Consider the following 19,932-nt stretch of genomic DNA (forward strand, 5'->3'; position numbering starts at 1 on the left):
CTACCAGGCTGATCCGTTCAGGGTTTGTCCGGAAATGGCGGACGCAGGTATTTTTAAAACTGCCGCCGACACTCCTCGCTCCGCCCACACGCGTCGGAGCCGCCGCGCTGCCGGGGATGGTGGGGAGGCTGCCTCGCCCTTCCTCCGCTTCTTAGAACTTCTTAGACGCGGTGGTGCTTTATATTAAGTGTAGAAATGTTTATGATCTTCGCTTCCTCATACTAAACCAATCATTTAGTGTTAAAAGGCAGTTAAATTCCCTAAGTTGAGCCATCTGTATGTGTGAAAGTAGTCGCAGACCAATTAACCTACCTTTATTTCTATGCCTTTAAATGTACGAAATGTGTGAAAAAGGCCTGGCCTTGGCCTTCCTCCTTGGGAGGAAGATAGGAATGCTGTCAGAGATGACAGGCTAAAGCCTACCTGGAATTAAAAATGGCTAGGGAAGTCGAAGATAGCACAAATGAATTCTTGTCAACAGCAAAAGGAAGACTTGGGGTCTGCTGCTTAATGAGGTGGGTGCCCTGGTAAAAGGTGGTGCTGAGGGGCAGAAATGCTGAACATGTTCTGTGCTTCAGTCTCCTGCTCTTGGAAATCCCAGACACTGGAGGTAAGAGAGAGAGCCTGGAGGAAAGGTGACTCCACTCTGGTTGGGTAGCTGGTCAGAGATCTTTTAGGCAAAATCATTGTCCACAAATCCCTGGGCCCTGATGTGTTTCACCCATGAGTGCTGAGGGAGCTGGCAGAAGTGACTGCCAAACCGCTCTTGATAATGTTGGAAAGATGTTGGAGAAAGGGAAAGGTGCCTGAGGACTGGAGGACAGCCAGTGTCACTCCAGTCTTCAAAAAGGGCGAGGAGGATTCAGGGAACAACAAGCCAGTCAGCCTCACCTCTGTGCCAGAAACGTGATGGAGCAACTTGCTGTGGATGCTGTCTCCAAGCAATTGGAAGGAAAGTAGGTTATCAGGAGTAGTCAACATGAATTCACCAAGAGGAAATCATGCTCTTCCAACCTGGCAGCCTTCTGTGATATCAGCACTGGCTGGGTAGACGAGGGGAGAGCGGGGGCTGTTGGGTACCCTGATGTCAGCAAGTCGTTTGACACCGTCTCCCATAGCATCCTTATAATGAAACTAAGTGTGAGATAGTGAGCAGACAGTGAGAAAAAAGGAAACATCACTCCCATTTACAAGAAATGGAGGAAGGAGGACCTGCAGAACTACAGGCCAGTGAGCCTCACCTTTCTGCCTGGGAAGATCATGGAAGAGATCCTCCTGGAAGATATGTTACGGCGCATGAGTGTTGGGCATGTGATCTGAGACAGCCAGCATGGCTTTACCAAGGGAAGGCTGTGCCTTCTGTGATGGAGTGATGACACTGGTGGACAGAGGGAAAGTGACTGATGTCATCTACCTAGACTTGTGCAAGGCCTTTGACATGGTCTCCAGCCACATCCTTATCCCTAAATGGGACAGATACAGATTTGAGGGCTGCACTATTCGGTGGATGAGCAATTGGTTGGAAGGCTATTGACAGATGGGTGTGTTGAACGGCACTATGTCCAGGTGGAGGCCAGTGATGAGCAGTGTCCCCCAGGGGTCTGTCTTGGGACTGGTGCTTTTTAATATCTTAATCTATGACATCAGTGATGGGCCCAAGAGCACCCTCAGTAAGTTTGCCAATGACACCAAGTTGAGTGGTGCGGTTGACACATTAGGAGGAAGGGATGCCATCCAGAGAGACCTTGACAAATGCAAAAGGTATGCTCCTGTAGACCGAATGAGATTTAACATAGCAAAGTGCAAGGATTTGCACTTGGTTCAGAGTAATCCCAGATACGCATACAGACTGGGAGAAGAACTGCTTAAGAGTAGCCCTGCAGAGAATGGCCTGGGGGTCCTGCTGGATGAAAAATTGAACATGAGCCAGGAGTGTGCTCTTTCAGCTCAAAAGGCCAATGGTATCCTGGGCTCCATCAGAAGACAGGTGGCCAGCAGGGAGAGGGAGGTGATTGTCCCTCTGTGCTTTGGCCTCATGAGGCCCCATCTGGGGTACTGTGTCCAGGTCTGGAGTCCCCAGTAGAGGAAAGATATGGAGCTGTTGGAGGGGGTCCAGATTATGGCGCGGAAGATGATCTGAGGTCTGGAGCACCTCCCCTACGAAGACGGGCTGAGGGAGCTGGGCTTGTTCAGCCTGGAGAAGAGAAGGCTGCGAGGAGACCTCATTGCCACCTTCTAGTATTTAAAGGGGGATTATAAACGGGGAGAATCAACTTGTTACAGGGGTAGACAGTGATAGGACAAGGGGGAATGGTTTTAAGCTCAAGGAGGGGAGATGTAGATGGGATGTCAGGGGAAGTTGTTTTACAGAGAGAGTGGTGAGGTGCTGGAACAGGCTGCCCAGGGAGGTTGTGGATGCTTTGTCCCTGGAGGTGTTCAAGACCAGGTTGGATGGGACCCTTGGCAACCTGTTCTAGTACCAAATCTAGAGGTTGATGGCCCTGCCTGTGGCAGTGGAGTTGGAACTTGATGATGCTTGGGGTCCCTTCTAACCCAGGCCATTCTGTGCTTCTATGATTCTGTGTTCATTGGCACAGAGTGCATTTGAAGGCCTGTAGCTAGCAGTGTTCCCTGGGGGTCTATACTGGGTCTGGTCTTGTTCAGTATCTTCATCAACCTGGATGAGAGGATAGAGTCCACTCTCAGCAAGCTGGCACACCAGATGGCTGTGCTGCCATTCAAGGAGACCTGGACAGAGTAGTGAGTTGGGCAGAGAGGAACCTCTGGCAGAATTAAGTTTTGTGGACATAAAATGGCCAAGAGATTTTCATTTCTGGAAAACGTTTCTTATGTATAATTTTGTGGTTGTAAATTCTCAGCCATAACTGTCTTTCTAACACAACTCCAGCTGCTCTCCAGCCCTTCTTGAGCACATATTTTATTTAATTTGCCTTATTTCCCTGTCTGACAGATTTGTTCTGTTTTTTTTTTTTCCTCTCTGTAATTTCTTTAAGATACTGTTTGTGTTTCTTGTGTCCTGTCCAGCACAATCATTTCTGAAAGAATGGAGCAGACATGTCCAACCCATGGCCTGTGGCCGCTTGCTGCCCCATGCCATCATGGCAGTAGCTCTGTCCCAGGCTGGCCTTGGCCATGCACCCATTGCTGACAACAACCAACTGATGGTGTGCGATCAGCAATGTCTGGGCTGAAACTGGGACACTGGGACGATGCAGTGCAGTGATAACTCAAGTGATGGCAAATGATTTGGTTTCAGGATTGCCAAAAGATCATCACTTTGCAGCTCCATTTTCAACACAATTACATTCCAGTTTTCAAATGGTTTGTATAGAGTTGCATTCAATTTAAATCTGATCATGTCTCTTTACCATACTTCTGTATGCCCCCTATTACCAGGGAAACTTATTCCTCACTTCATAGTCACACTGCATTCATGTCATCACTTCTTGGCAGTGTATACATATGTGAAGAACTGTTTTCCTGAATGAAGTATTCTTACTTACCTTAACTATATTACATATTTTATGAGGGCTGCTCTGAAAAGTAATGTTTTATTTATGTTAAGAGAATGCTTATATAAATATTCTATAATTTTTGTGAATGCATTATTTGGCTGTGTTTTGTTGTTGTTGATTGTATGTTTGGTTGTTTTTGGTCTTAGTTCTATTTATAATGTTATTCCTGGAGAAGCACATTTCAACGTGGCTCAGGTTTTAGTGCACTGCTTTCCTTGTTCATCAGAATCTCACAAACTGCATTTCCTTTACTGCCTTCTATAAAAGGGTATAAGGGGCTCGAGATCATGGCACACCTGAAGATAAAGCTGTGAGGACTGCTGCAAAAATAATGCCTCCTTCTTCATTATGTTGGTCTGTGATGTCACAGGCAGATATTGGTGGTATGGCTGTGGAGGTTGAACCTTCCCACCAATATCCCGTTACGTTTTGTTGCCATGTGACGGACGGCAGCAGTGGGGCAGTCTGATAAAATGGCGTCTGAGATAGAAATGCGGATGAAGTGTGTCACTGAATTCCTCCATGTGGAAAAACCGGCACTTATTGACTTTTCTTGGTGCTTGCTGAGCATTTATGCACACCAAACAGTGGATGTGAGTGCAGAGAGGTGATGGGTGGGTCAATGATGATGATGATGTTAAAAACATGCCACATTTTGGACAGCCGTGAAGATTTTTACAAGCAAGGAATGCAGGCTCTTGTTCATCACTGTTGGAAATGCATAGCAAATGGCAGTGACTATGCTGAAAACTGGTGTCTTGTAGCTGAGAATTTGCTTTATCAAATAATGTTATCGTGCTCTTTGTAGGTGTTGTATTTTCCATGGAAATAAGTAGGAGGTATTACTTTTGGAGCAACACAGGATGATTGTTCTTTGTGAATAAGTTCAGTAACAGTTCCTATTTATTAAAAAATCATCTGTACTTGTACATACAACAGAATTCAATTTTTCACTAGGCTGTAATTGAACCCTTTTGTATTAAATAAGCTGTAGCTTATTTTTTTTAGTAGCTCATAAAAATGGTCCAGAAATGTTTTTTTCTGCATAATTATTAAAATATAAAGATACTTCAACATTTGCATTTCTGTTAGAGTCAGCATTCTTAACTGAACTTAGTTAATTCAAAAAAAAAAAAAAAAATATCGCCAGATAACATTTCTGCTATGAAAAAAAATCAAAATCTATACATATTTCTTTTAAAAACTGTCTGCAAAGGCATACGGCGGGCTCTTCACTTGGCAATTACCCACACAGCTCCAGTGAAGCCAGTGGAACAAGGCCAATTCATAGAGCTGATTTATACAGCTGAGCACTTGCATCCTTCTCTCTGGTCTAACAGTATACCTGAGCTTTTCCAGTTGACAGTGGACAGGGAGGATAAAGCTGGCAGAAGGCCAGACTGGTATGCCCAGTGCCAGTCCTTCCTCTGTTATTTAAGATGAAGGCATGCTGCTAGCAGCTATCTGCAGCTGAATGATCAGCAAAGCGTGAAGTTTACATAATGTCTCAGCTGTATTTTCCTCTTATCTGCATGGTCTGATCGTGTATCCTTTTATTTGGTAGATTTGTGGTTATGTTGATTTTGCTCATTTGTTGGTTGCTAGCTTAGTTTTTAAGTTTGAGAAGGCAATTTTTTGTTTCTAGTAAGTTCTCCAGTGTGCTTTGAGACATTTTTGCTAAAACTTTACACTGTTAAACGCAGTTGCCACTGAGCAAGAATTCAGTGAATCAGGACTTGGTTTGCTCTGAAACAAGTGGCTCTCTATTATACACGGATATACAAGAGAAGTCTGGTATTTTCATATAAATCCGTCAGGTAAAGAGATATTTTGCAAGAACAGAAGATTTCATTGATTGAAAAGCAAGCATGTTTCTAACTTCTAAAACTTGTATAAAATGCAGTGCATTACTACCTAACATTTTCATATTTTAACAATATTTTAAGGAATTTCCTACATTGTATCAGGTTTCTTCTACCTTATCTTTTTACCAAATAACAAAGCTCTTAAGAGGAAGTGTGATTCATTACAGAGATAATGATGAAATTTAGAATTTTTCCTTGACATCATTTCCTACAGATTTTAGTATAATGTTGGCTTCCAGGCATCCAGAATTTTAGTTCAGGCAGAACAGAAATATGTAAGTATTTCAAGGAACAGTGTGTTCTTCAGTATCAGAATTAGCTATGTGAATGTTCATCACAACTCACACTTTGATGGGGTCATGTCAATTCTAGACATGATTCAGCATCTTTTATTGATTTAACTAATTTCAGAATAATGAAGGCTAATTTCATGACTCCACACTCCACGCTGGTAACAAAGAGTTATGAGACCGCTGTTACAGACTTTAAAGCTTTGGACTCTCGACATTCTGAGCTCTGTTTAGTCTGTGGTTGTGGAAGCCAATGTGGACTTATCTACCATGGTCTACAAAGCCTATGATTTATAAAGCCCTGTGGTTAATAGGTTCTTTTTTTTTTTTAAACAGTTGTCATCTAGTATCACCATACCCTGAACAATGAGAGTTCCCATTTGTGGTAGGACATAAGTGAGATATGTCTAAGCCATGCCATCAGAAGTTCTCCGCAATTACTGTAAATGTGATGACTTTGTTGTATTCCAAAGTTTCTTTAATTATCACAAGTTTGCCCAAGGAAAAGGACATGGAAAAATGACTCTCTGGATATCTTCTCCTTTCAGAGGTGTAGAGTGGGTAATGACGAAGGCAGAGGCTTTTCCAAAGAGATCAGAGAATGGATGTAAAAGTTTTTAAAAGAATCACTCTCAAATTGTAAGAAATCCTCCTCTTGTCAGCATCAACATTTATTAATCTGAGGTAAAGAAGCCATTGGTAAGTCATTCCAGGAATCTAATTCATGTTAGGCAGCACTCCAAAGTACTGCTTGTTGAACTGTGAGGACAAAAATCCAGAGGAGGCATTCAGATAGCTATAGATGATTTCTCTTTGCTCTGAAGCAGATACACACTAACGAATAGTTAGCTAAAGAATTTTGATCAGTTACGACTTACTGGTACTCAATGAAAATTAAGCTGATAATTTTTAGAGAGCATTTACAGACTCGTTTTCACATTTCAGGAGGAAGGTGATTAATAGCTCTGCCTTAGATGTTGCTTTTAAATTGCTTGGAGTAGATGTGGAGACAGGTATGGTAAGAGCAAGGTATCGGAGACAGGAGACCCCAAGCTCTTGGTAGAACTGATAGCTGAGCACCTGTTGTGTGTTCTCAGCTGTGAGGAGTGCTGGGCCTTGTCTGACACATGGACCATCCCGTGATTTACTGATTGATGTCCTCATGGAGATACTGCCGTAGACAGCTGTCATTCAATCTGTAAATTCATCACAGGACTTTCAACAATACTATCCTGTGTGTTTACAAAAGACTTGTTCTTGGACTTGATTCTAGTGCTAGCGACAAGAAACAATAAGTATCATCTACAGTCTTCAGTTGAACTGGATTCTGTAGAATAAGACAAAATTGTGTACTTCCGAAGGTGGACATCAGTTCATCATTGGCTGTAGTGGCATGCTTGGCTAAATGTAAGTTTTATCTGTCTGGTTCAATGACTACAAGCAGTCAATAAATGCAGTGTGGCAGGTCATGTCATAAGAATATGCCTAACTCTAAGTCTAAATGACCCTTTAGTGTATGAAAGTCATGTTTGAGTCCATGGTTGGGTGTTACGATTGCCACTTAATATATTACCTTTGCAGAGCATGAATTACCTACATAGTAATATCAACTTTTTAATGGCTAAATGTATAAAAGCCAGCTCCGACCAGCTTGAAAAGGGACCCAAGGGCACAGCAGGTAGATGTGGCTTTAAAGAGGTCACAGCCCATGGAGAGCCCCCACAGGAGCAGGGCCCGGGCTGGAGTTGTGGCCCATGAAGAAGAGCCTGCAATGGAGCAGGAGGTTTGGGGGAGCTTCCACCCATGGTGACCCATGCTGAAGCAGATCCTAAACACAGGCCTGGTGGTATGAACTCATGATGAGCAGTGCTTGAAGAGCTTCAGCCTGTGGGAAGCCCACACAAGATCAGTTCAGGAAGAACAGCATCTCATCACAGGGACGATATGCTGGAGCAGCGGCTGAGGGCGACATGAACTGACCACAGCCCCCATTCCTTGTTCCTGTGCACTGCTTGATAGATTCATAGAATCACAAGGTTGGAAAGGACCTACAAGACCATCTAGTCCAACTGTTCTCCTGTTACCATTGCCACCACAAGACACTAAACCATATCTTGTAGCTCCTCATCCACATGCTTCTTGAACACTGCCAGGGACAGCAACGCCACCACCTCCCTGGGCAGGCCATTCCGCTGCCTGACCACTCTGAGAGAAAAAGCTTTTACTTATGTCTAATCTAAATTTCCTCTGGTACAACTTGCGGCCATTTCCTCTGGTCCTGTTTGTTGCCTGGGAGAAGAGGCCAAACCCCTCCTCATCAAAACCTCCCTTCAGGAAGTTGTAGAGTGCAATGAGGCCTTCCCTGAGCATCCTCTTCTCCAGACTAAACAATCCCAGTTCCCTCAGCTGCTCCTCATAAGACTTGTGTTCCAGACCACTCACCAGTTTCGTTACAGTAAATTTCCTTTTCTTATTTAGATACGTATAGGATATGCATCCTGATATTTTTAGTACAATATGTATTTTGAGTGTTCATGTAATTAGGTTCAACTGTGTAGTGATTTACTCTTCATATAATTGCAGTAGATCCTGTGAAATTGTACCAATTTGGTAGAATGATTTATCTGTAGATGTATTTCCCTATCAGTTCAGCTTGCTGAGCCTTCCTTGTGTCAGCTGCAACCAAGTACTTTTGTGTACTGGGGTTTATCATAATTACTTCACTATTCTTTAATGCTTGCCATACTGAAATTCTCAAACAATGCAGTTTAAAGTATGTTCCTGTTTAAAAAAAAAAAAAAAACATGCAGTCACACAGAGAAGGTTAAAAGTTTTCTTGGTCTACGAAGGGCCATGAAGATCATAAAATCATAGAATGACTGATGGTTGGAAAAGGCCTACAAGAAAATCCAGTCCAATCATCCACCTATCACCAATATTTATCACTAAACCATGTCCCTCAGTACAACATCTAAACATTTCTTGAACACTTCCAGGGATGGTGACTTTGTCACCTCCCTGGGCAGTCCATTCCAGCACCTCGCCACTCTTTTGGAGAGGAAATTTTTCCTAACGTCCAACCTGAATCTTCCCTGGTGCAACTTGAGGCCTTCCTTCTAGTTCTATCACTAGTTACATGGGAGAAGAGGCCAACTCCCACCTCGCCACAACCTCCCTTTAGGTAGTTACAGAGAGTGACAGGGTGTCCCCCGAGCCTCTTCGTCTCCAGACTAAACAATTCCAGTTCCCTAAGCCACACCTCATAAGCTTTTGCTCCAGAAACCTCAGCAGCATCGCTGCCTTTCTCTGAACACGCTCCAGGGCCTCATTGTCCTTCTTCTACTGAAGGAGATGACCAGATGGTTGGTCTGGCACCTCTCCTTTGAAAACAGGCTGAGAGTTGGGATCATTTAGCCTAGAGAAGAAAAGGCTTCAAGGAGACTTTAGAATAGCCTTCCAGTATATAATGGGAGCCTACAGGAAAGATGAGGATGGATTTTATCAGGTACTGTAGTTATAGAGCCAGGAGTAAGCATTTTAAACTAAAAGAGAGTAGATAAAAATTAGGTATTAGGAATAAATTCTTCACTATAATGGTATTAAGGTACTGGATAGCAAGTTTACCCTGGGAAGTTCTAGATGTCCCATGGGACTTTGAGCAGCCTGATTTAGTGGAAGGTGTCCCTGCACATAGCAAGAGAGTAGGAATTAGATGCTCTTTAACGTGCCTTCCAACCCAAACCATTCTATTATTCTATCCTGCATTTCTATTACATTTGTGCTTCTCCTCCTTTTGAACTCTGCACTGCAACTGAAAAATTTTCTGTCTAACCTAACAAGTACATGGAACTGAGAGTACGCCAGATGAAACTTACTCTGAAGCCTAAGCTATAATTTCCAATTTGGGAATCTAAATTTGTCTTCTTGGAATTGTCCCTTACACCTCCATAAACAGTTGTGACAAATAACTTTAGAAAATACTGAGTTTTTAAAACTGTTTAGACAGGCAGAGGATCTTAATGAGGTGTAAGACAAAAAATTTCAACAGTATATTCTAATAGATGAGAAATTCATGTCAAATTTTATTAACATTGCATGAACTTTAAAAGGGTCTCATCTTTCCATTAACATTTCTACTAGAAAACATTCATCATAAATTTCTTTGCTATCAAATATTCACAGGAGCATTCATAAATAAATAAATTACTAGCAAGTATAACAATATTAATACCTAAAACAAATAAATAAATAAACCATAAATATCAAACTAACAACATACAAACTTAGCATAAAAACATTTCAACAGTTTTTAAGCAGACTTTCCATTTCAAGACTGGTAAGAGATTCCAGCAAGTCATTTCAAATAGGGATGAAGTTTCTGGGGCCTAGCTTTTTTTGACAGACCAATTCTGATGGGTCTCTTGCATGTTTTAAGAGGCTGTACTCTTGTAACTTCATGTGACAGAAAGTATCCTAGGTATCCTACAAACAAACAAACAAAAATGTGAAAGTAAAACCACATATGGAGTTCCACACCATATTACACCAGAAATATATACAGTCAAGGTGTGTAAATCCAATGAACACTGTTTGCAGCTTCTTAGTCCTGTCCCATCTCTGTTTTGTTATGTTGTAGAGTCCCTAACATATTCTTTTAGGCTGAAATGGAAATACTAACAGCTGTGCCACACTTAGATCCTTTCGAATTAGAAGGATCTTCACTATAATATTACAAAACTTTCCTAATATACTCTTAAGTCACATACAGTTCATATCAATCAGCATTCTGAGAGTGCAGGAACACTGAGAGAATTCTGCTTTAATACTAACCACTAGTCTGAGGGATTTAGATGTGCGACAGCAAATCAGAGTGAGGCATCACTCCACTGGTCATAACAATCTTAACACTTCATCTCGTGTCACTCATTTTTCACAAAGTAGAAGAGGAGAATTTAGATTTTCTGCTCAATAGTCTATTAAGTAAGGTATATAGCATCTGGTAATCTAGAGAATGATTAAGTCATCCTGGAGAAGCTATTTTGTTTTGCATACAATAGTATGAAAGAAAGAATAGAATGAAAGACAATGACTTTTTCAACTAGAGACTGGGATAGTGAGGAATCTGAAAGAAATAACAATCACACAAGTAAGAAAGTGTTGAATTTCAAGATCCTTTCCACTTCTAGTTTTCATGCATGATTCTATGAAAAGAAGAAGCAATGAGTAATTAGCTAGGATACCAAACAGTGAGCCCATCAGAGTCTTAGGCACCCAAGTGGAATCCTATGGACAGGAGAAAAAAAAAGTTCCGTTTTTAAGTCAGTGATGAGATAGTACTGCTGCTATGTCTTTTATAAGACTCATAAGCGTCTGTTGGAAGAATAGCATGCAATAAAAGTCAAACAAGTATTATGGGCTTATATGCAGCCTGTAAAGCATAGCAGTTCTGAAATTAAGATGAACTGTAATACTGCTGATGATAAATCTACTTGTCCTACCTTGGTATCCCCTTTTCAGACAGTAACAGCTTGAGGCAACAGTCACTTCATAAGATGAAACAGTGGGATGTAAAATGAAGAAATTATTGATATCAGAAAGTATTAAACCTGTCCTTACCAATCTTCCTTCTAACTGTAGGAGCAATATGCTGAATGATGGCACATAATTTTGGTAGCTTAACTGGATAAATTAACAGGCTTGGATGTTATAGCTGAAACAGTATTCATATCCTAAATCTGAAACCAAATCAGATCATGTAAGAGCACATATGATGGCTCAAACTCCTATTGAAAAGTTGGGGGAGGCAGACATACATTAGTCAAACTTCTGGCATCAACTCCTATCCATACAGTTAGTAATCCCTCTGATAAAAACAGATATGAACAGATGTTTTTTCCTTCAGAAAAATCAAAGGCAATATTCAGCATAAATGGAATAAAATTCTCTCTGCTAAGCACGGATGAGAGCAAAGAAATAAAATGTCTCCTCAAGGAAAGAAGATACTCAACAGTATACTTTCTATCAGCTGAAAAAAAAAAAAAAAAAAAGATGAATTGAACATGAAATTTTTTCACATTCTTCCACTAGAGGTGTATTAGGTGCCTATTGATTCTGACAAGTTCTGGAAATAAAGTATTGGGTGCGGCACTTCCTGAGAAATCCACATGACTGGAAAAGATGATCCTCACCAATCATGAATGCAAAAGGAAATCAATCATTCTTAAGGTTTGATTACAAACCTAGAGAAGCTTAGATGGGAACTATAAAAAGTCTGGGAACTGGTGTGTAGGAAATAGTTGCTGCTAATAACAATAAAGAAATTGTATGCTTTTCTCTGTCCTTGGCTCTGTGGCCCAGAGCAATAGAGGACAACAAAAGGAAAATTGATCTGCTGCTCTTATTCAGGAGCTACAATGTTTGACCTAGCAAGCTCTTAACACCATCTGCTGCATGACCAAAGAAAAGATAGGACAGATTTTCAGTAATGTATCATTCTAAACAAATAAACAAACAAACAAAAAGATTGCTATATGCATATACATAAGCTATGTATATTTCTTGCCACAAGCAATAAATAAATATGTGTTTCATAAAGAAGTTTATTGGCACTGCCATTTGTGGTATAAATAACATAAAAATAATACTCTTACCTCCTTCTTTCTGTAAATTATAATTTTCTTCCTTCAGAAGTGTGCCAGATAAGAAAGCAGGGTCCCATGTGTATGGCTTTTTGTAAATGGAATTAAAGTAGCCTTAAAAGAGAAGCATATAAAACCATTAGGATTTTAACTAATTTTAAAAAAACAAATAACTACATTTGTTTAATCAATTTATTAATTTGTGAATGTAAGTAAAACCTACATGTGTGTATTACAAAAAGTATTTGTGAAGCTTCAAAGTTTTGCTCTCAGAGGCCTGACAAGAGCTCATTAAGGTATTTGTGTAGATACAATGATGCAATCTTGAGTCCTCTGAAGACATATTTTCTTCACTCCGATCTTCTTACTCCAGACTTAGAAAAGTGATCACTTAGTGCACAATTAATGCAGTATCTAGTTAGGTTTTCATACTCTGGGACAAGGGATTCAGGCATAACTTGCAGCATATTATACTGTTAAAATTTCGCTGAACAGAATGCTCTCCTGAGCTTTTCTGTGACACTCTTCAAATTGTTTAATGAACACTAATTACCTTCACAAAACCTCTGCAGTTTCATAGATGTCTATCTTGGAAGCCAGAACCTTAAGTGATATGCATATGCTCCCTTCATGCTGGATGGAAAAATGCCTTTCAATATAGGATGCTACACAAGCAATGAAGTAGGTGAGGAACTGCTTATGGCAATGTCTTTGGAAAAACTGAGTACAGACTATATTTAGAAACCTAATTCCATTTTCTGAGCTTGAAATCTATACCTAATACATATTTTAGAGAGGGAAAAAAAAATTATTACTGTTACCTGAATTTGTCTGAAACTATTTTACCAAAGTAATGTTCAGTAAATTAAATATATTAGTATGTTCAATGTTCAGTTGCAGATGCAAATGCATGTTTATGTTGCAAGACTAGTTTTTATGTATTTTCAGGTCTTAAACAAAACAGATACATTTAATATGTGACTCACACTACTGATCACCTAACTCCAAAATATCTTCATGATAATATTCTACTCCTCCATTTCCTCAGACAAAAGAAAATTCTGAATATTACGCAAAATTCATTTTGAAAAGTTAAGGTTGAATTTCATGACAGTGTGAAAGTTTTCAATAGAATACATTTGTTCTATGACTGTTCCTTTATATCCTTGCATCCTTTGTTCATATTGTTTATAACTATCATAGAATCATAGAATGGCTTGGTTTGGAAGGGACCCTTAAGATCATGTAGTTCCAACCCCCTGCAATAAGCAGGGACACCTCCCACTAGGCCAGGCTGCTCAAAGCCCCATCCAGCCTGGCCTTGAATGCTTCCAGGGAGGGGGCATCCACAGCCTCTCTGGGCAACCTGTTCCAGTGTCTCACCACCTTCACAGTAAAGAATTTCTTCCTACTATCTAGTCTAAATCTGCCATCTCCCAGTTTAAAGCCATTTTCCCTCATCCTGTCACCTAATGCCTTTATAAAAAGTCCCTTCCCATCTTTCCTGTAGGTCCCTTCAGGTACTGGAATGCTGCTACAAGATCTCCTTAGGGCCTTCTCTTCAGGCTGAAGGGCACCAGCCTGTCCTGGTAGGGAAGGTGCTCTAGTCCTCTTATCATCTTTGTGGCCCTTCTCTGGGCCTGCTCCAACAACTCCATGTCCTTCTTGTGTTCAGGAACTGGACACAGTACTCCTTGAGGGGTCTCACAGTAGCAAAGTAAAGGGGCAGAATCACCTCCTTCAACCTGTTGGCCACACTTCTCTTGATGCAACTCAGGATAGGGTTGGCCTTCTGGGCTGAAAGTGCACATTACTGGCTCATGCTGAATCTTCTATCTACCAGCATCTCCAAATACTTCTCCTCAGTGCTGCTGTCAAGCCATTCTCCACCCAACCTATACCTGTGGTTGGGGCTGCCCTGACCCAGGTGCAGGACTTTGCACTTGCTCTTCTTGAACTTTGTGAGGTTGGCATGGGTCCACCTCTCAAGCCTGCCCAGGTCCTCCTGGATAGCATGTCTTCACTCTAGTGTGTCAACTGCACCACTTATATTGGTGTCATCTGCAGACTTGCTGAGAGTGCTCTGTCTGTGTCACCTACAAAGATGTTAAATAACACTGGTCCCAACACTGATCCCTGAGGAGCACTAGTCATCACCGGTCTCCACTTGGGCACTGAGCTGTTGATCACAACTCTCTGAGTGCAACTGTCCAGCCAATTCCTTACCTAGTGAGTGGTCCATCCATCAAATCAAGTCTGTTCTCTCTACAAATGTGCATCTTATTGCGCTTGTGATGTTTTGGGGGGAATTTAGGGGTTATTAAATTAAATTAAAAATTTAAATTAAAAATTTAAATAAAATTAAAAAAGGAAAGAAGAGGAAAGAAAAGGAAAGGAAAGAAAGGAAAAGAAAAAAGAAAAGAAAAGAAAAGAAAAGAAAAGAAAAGAAAAGAAAAGAAAAGAAAAGAAAAGAAAAGAAAAGAAAAGAAAAGAAAAGAAAAGAAAAGAAAAGAAAAGAAAAGAAAAGAAAAGAAAAGAAAAGAAAAGAAAAGAAAAGAAAAGAAAAGAAAAGAAAAGAAAAGAAAAGAAAAGAAAAGAAAAGAAAAGAAAGAAGCAATCTGTAATGGAATAACCCTGAATTCTGAGCTATGACTGCTACTAGAATGTACAACACCATTAGCAGCATGGCTCTTTCACATTTGACTACCCATAGGGTAGCCCTTTGGCCCCACAAACATTGTGCAGCTCAGTGAAAACACAGCTATAGTTATGGTACTTTCTGAGATGAGGAATGCAACTTTATATATATATATTATATATATAATATAATATATTTACTTATTTATTTATTTATATATAATATATATTTGCAAAAATATATATGTATCTGTTTATTGACAAACAGTAATTTCATGTACTTACCTTCTGCAATAGGTGAATGTAGCAACTCTTCACTTGACAGTCTTGAAATACAGTACTCCTTAGATGCTTCTGTATTTTCATTTTCAAGTGCTATTTTTTCATTTAATAACCTTTCATTACTGTCAGTTATATTTTCCCCTTTTATAGTACCACAGACCGGAGAAGAAATATATGTTTTCTTTTCAGAAACACTTTCTATATTTTCTTCTATACCCTCGGAACTAATTAATTCACTATAATTGTTGTGAGAGTTTGTTTCCACACTAGATAAATTGTTTTCATCTTCCTTGCTAATTTCATGAAACATATGTAGCTCTTCTAGCACTAAATCAAATCTTCTTTTCAGTTCAAATTCATATGTGATTTTATTTTCTGAAGGTAAATATTCATCTTTTACGTCTCCAAGACATCCATTTTTCATTAAAGATAAATGCATTTTTAATTTCTCCTTTCCAGCAATGAATGTTTTAGCTTCATCTTCTGAATATGACATAATCAAGTCATTCATTACAGTCTCGCATTGACTTTCATTAGTTACATGCATTTGTTCATCACTTATCTCTTCCTGTTCTTTTACATATTCAAGATGTTGTTTCAAAATTGCTGGGCCTAAGCTGACAGCCTTATTTGTCTCAGTATGTCCTTGTAAAGAAAAATACACTGTTTCACTAGCCTGTAATTGCAAGTGTGTATATGTTACAGTAGGACTTCTTGTGCATAAGTAAGGCATAGTGGCATAATTTTTTTCAAATTGTTTTTGTTCATCTGCATTTAAGGAAATCCTACTATGTCTGACTTCTCCTACAACTCCATCTTTATTGACAAAAGAGTTTCTAGGTAGTAGTGAAGTGATATACAGATAACCACTTAAGGAACTAGGAAATATATTTCCAGCATTTAAACGAGTACTTGGAAATTCTACAAATCCCTTTTCATTAACTAAATATAGGGTATATGCATCTACTGCTTTGCAATATTCAGGTTTACTTGTTTGGCTGTCTTGTAACAAGAGAGAACTGCATTTTTCCATGGTTGTTTTTGACTGCTCAGGTAATATTAAAACATCTTTACTTTTAGCAGACAAATTATGAATGTTTTCTGAACTAGTGACTGTGTTTTGTATAGTTGACAGTTTTTTGACATAATTATCTTGATTTACAAGAGAGATCTGGTCAAAGTCTTCAGAATCTCCATTAAGGGGAATTTTTTTGTACGTGTCAAAAAAAGGAAGCGATTTTTTAGAAAGAAAATAATGAGAATTTGTTTGCAGCTCTTTGGATTTGCAATTCTCCTTCCTGTCAGCCTTTATGCAATTAAAAGTACCTGAGATTTTTTTCATCTTATATATAATTTCCTTTGTAGTCTTTGAACAATTTCTGTATTTACTTGTTTTGTGTTCTTTATTGTCTCTTAAATTAAGGGGTGAAGCTCTAAGTCTTTCTCCATGAAAATAACTGTTGAACATCTTCCTTGGTTTGTTCTTTGCCCACTTCATGGTAGTTATGGGTATTTGCTGATTTGAAAATTTATTATTTACCTTTTCAGACCTCAGTTGTGAACAGGCAGGAAGGTAACTCAAACATCTAAGATTTACTCTTATCAGGTACTGTATTTTTTTTATATTGTAGTAATGCATCTTCTCTAGTGAAGAACAATCACAATTGTCCTTCAACAAAATTAGGCATTTAGCAACCAACATTTGTTTCTTCATATCCCTTCTATGACTGACAGACTCCAAGTATGTGCTGCGGAATCTTTCACTCCTTCTAGACAAGTGATGGTGCTTTCTGACAATTCTTCCCTTAGATAATCCACTGCTTTGGTTATGAAATGAGATCCTTCTGGTTAGGAAAGTGAAGTTTTCGTTAGCTAAAGATCTAGAAAAATATCTTTTCTGGCATTCATTATGTAAGTCAAAATTAACACCATCCACAAATTTAGAACTTCTGGTGCCTGGATAAGTTTCATATTTTTTATAATAATCTTTGTTTTGCCTCAGATTACTCTCTGTGTATGAATTTAACTGCATTTGCTTTCTGCCATATGAAGCATGTTTCTTCACTCTCACCAATGCATTCTTCCTATTGAAAATGAAAGTAAGAATTTTCTTTTGTAGTTTCACCTTCAGGTGCTTTGAAATAATAGCCAGCAAAGAAATGTGTGTTTTACTCCTGTGGCTTGCACCAATGCTGCTCTTTACTAACTCTTGAGTATCACACTGCTCATTTAATATTGTCATAATATTGTCATCCTGACACATAAGCATAACTTCAGCTAACAATTTGCTCTGTGTCCTGAGCAGTCCAAATAAAAAGTTTTGAAATGGAAACTTTATTTTGAATGTTTTCTTTTCCCTCGTTACACTGAAACTCACTTTTATATCTGGAAAATTGTGCACAACAATGGGAGTACAACTGCTTTTGAATATAAAGTTTTCAATTAAGTATCTTTTGATATCAAGTATTTCATTTGTAAATAGTTTTGATTCCACTTCTTGCAAACTAGTATCACTGTTGGAATCATGCAGACCACAGTGTAGGTCTAACTTATTTTTCTCTAATGCTTCTGTTATCACTGGAATGCTTGTCTGTATATGAAACGTTGTCATGTTCTCATGACTGCTCTTCCTCTCCATTCTCCTCAGAATATCCATAACACCGATAAATTTCTTGTTCTGAACTTTTTTTGCACTAATGTAGATGTGAATCCTTGACTTCTGGTCATCGTCATCATCTGAATTCTCCAGCACTTTAGAATCACTGTCAGCAAATACTTGATTACATTCTGGATCAGTGCTGTTGTCCCTGATGTAAGTTACAGGCAGTTTTCCTCCTTCTGCCACAGCACTGTGCATTTTGTTAGTTGATTGATAATTCTTTTCTTCAAATTCAGAACCAACAGATGAAGCTTTCACAATGTTTTTATCACTCTGCGATGTCTGGTTCCACGCCTCAGACATTTTTTGCACACCATGTATCTGTTTGGATTGCATCAAAGTTGGTTGGCCTCCTAGTGTCTTCCCAACCATCTCCTTCAAGTTAGCTGACGGCATTTCGCTATTTATTCTATTTGAGATACTAGAAAATTGAGATGTGTTCTCTTTCATCAAGAACTTAGGAATTTCCAATGGTTGTATGCTTTTAAAAGGTTTTGGTGTTGGAACAATAGATGAATTATTATTATCTCTTTCTGTAGTAGTTACATGATCATTACAGTAATAATCTTTGCTTTCTGTTCTGCATACTTTTTTCAGAAAAATATTTTTCTCATTTTCTACACAAGAAATCATAGAACAAGCACCACATGAAAATGGAACTTGTGAAAGCTGATATTGCCTCCACCTCTGAAACAAATTCCTGTTTAAAGGTGTATCTGAAGACTTTTGTTTAAGTTCATTGTCAGCTTCTATTTTATTCTGGTCTATATTGTTCTGATGCAGTTGGATGGGATTTAGTACATGTATGTCTTTACCTGTGCTAGTAGAATTCTGCAGATTGCATAATTTTGTTTGACTATGCTGTCTATATATATTTAATGAAATGTCATCTTTTATAGTATTTTGACTTTCATTTTCAGGACTCCATTTTTTGGTGGGCAGTTTATTTTCTAATATTCTACATAGTAATCTTTCACTATTAGAAGCCTGGGAATGGAAAGATTCTCTTATACAAGGTTTTCTGGCTCTATCACATGTTTCATTTTCTAATACCCAGCTGCTTTGTATTTCTGATAAATATATAGGTTCATTTGGTGGTGTTTGATCACTGTTCCCACAATGTATATTTTGTTCCCACTTTTGCTGCCCCTCTTTCTTCACGCTTTTCTGATGACTTTCTATTCTAACACACTTTGGATAAAGGTAGAATTCATTGTCATCTGATACAGATAAAAATGTTGGAGAATATGTGTTTTCCATGTTCAGAAAAGTAAGTCCTGTTCTTGCATAGACAGTCTGAAAGTTAAGAAAATACTGAAGTATTAATAAGAAATGATCTTTTAATTTTTTCTAAATTATACAAAATCCAAATTAACAATTCCCTCACAGATCACATTGATATTTGTTCTGTATGCATGGCAGAGATAAAGACAAGATCGCTGAACATTATTTAATACCACGATCTGGAATTCAGGAGATTATTTACAAATGATGCAGATGTGCATCCCCACTGTGGTGAGCACCATGGGACACATCGCTGTTTCCGCTGCCTGAGGAGCGTTCCCCTTGCAGCAGGCAGTAGGTCCCCTCTATCAGCTCCTGAGGTGGTTCCCTCCCTGCAGGACAGCCCCTCGCCGCCCTGCTCTCTGAACTAAGTTTCTCCGTGAGGGAAGCCGCCTCCCTCCTAGTTCGCTTACCTGCCCGACCCCTCAGGGCTGACGGGAACCCTCCCGTCCGCCCGCCTCAGGGCACGGCGCCTCACAGCGTCACCACCCCTCGGCCGCCCTCTCCGTGCTCAGCTCCCTCCCGGGGCTTTGGTGCCCTGCACTCCGAGCAGAGGTCACCCGGAGAAGCTGACCTCGCCCCTCACGACATCGCGAAGCTCAGCCTGTGGCAATGGCACCGCGGAAGCACCGCCTCCCGGCTCCGCGCACCCCGAAGAGGGCAGAGCCGCCGGAGGCGGGAAGAATCCCTCCTCCCGACAGCCGCCTCTCAGCCCCTTCCCTCAGTGGCGCCGGGTCCCTC

At 39.7% G+C, this 19,932-nt stretch overlaps 1 protein-coding gene across 2 annotated transcripts; it reads right to left on the reverse strand.

The window, feature by feature from the left end:
* Positions 1-9,753: 9,753 nt before the first annotated feature.
* On the reverse strand, positions 9,754-19,890 carry RAD51AP2 (RAD51 associated protein 2). Of its 2 annotated transcripts, none has more exons than XM_046939133.1 (4): positions 19,605-19,890; positions 15,252-18,228; positions 12,342-12,443; positions 9,754-10,173 (listed from the first exon to the last, which is right to left on the reverse strand). In XM_046939133.1, exons 2-4 carry the CDS (start codon positions 18,208-18,210, stop codon positions 10,046-10,048), a joined length of 3,189 nt encoding a protein of 1,062 aa, XP_046795089.1. In that variant the 5' UTR covers positions 18,211-18,228; positions 19,605-19,890; the 3' UTR covers positions 9,754-10,045. The 2 variants fall into 2 exon arrangements, with proteins under 2 accessions (XP_046795089.1, XP_025005095.2); XM_025149327.3 differs by having other exon boundaries at positions 15,252-19,203.
* Positions 19,891-19,932: the final 42 nt, after the last annotated feature.

Source organism: Gallus gallus, chromosome 3 (assembly GCF_016699485.2).
Source record: "Gallus gallus isolate bGalGal1 chromosome 3, bGalGal1.mat.broiler.GRCg7b, whole genome shotgun sequence".
Lineage (NCBI taxonomy): Eukaryota > Metazoa > Chordata > Aves > Galliformes > Phasianidae > Gallus > Gallus gallus.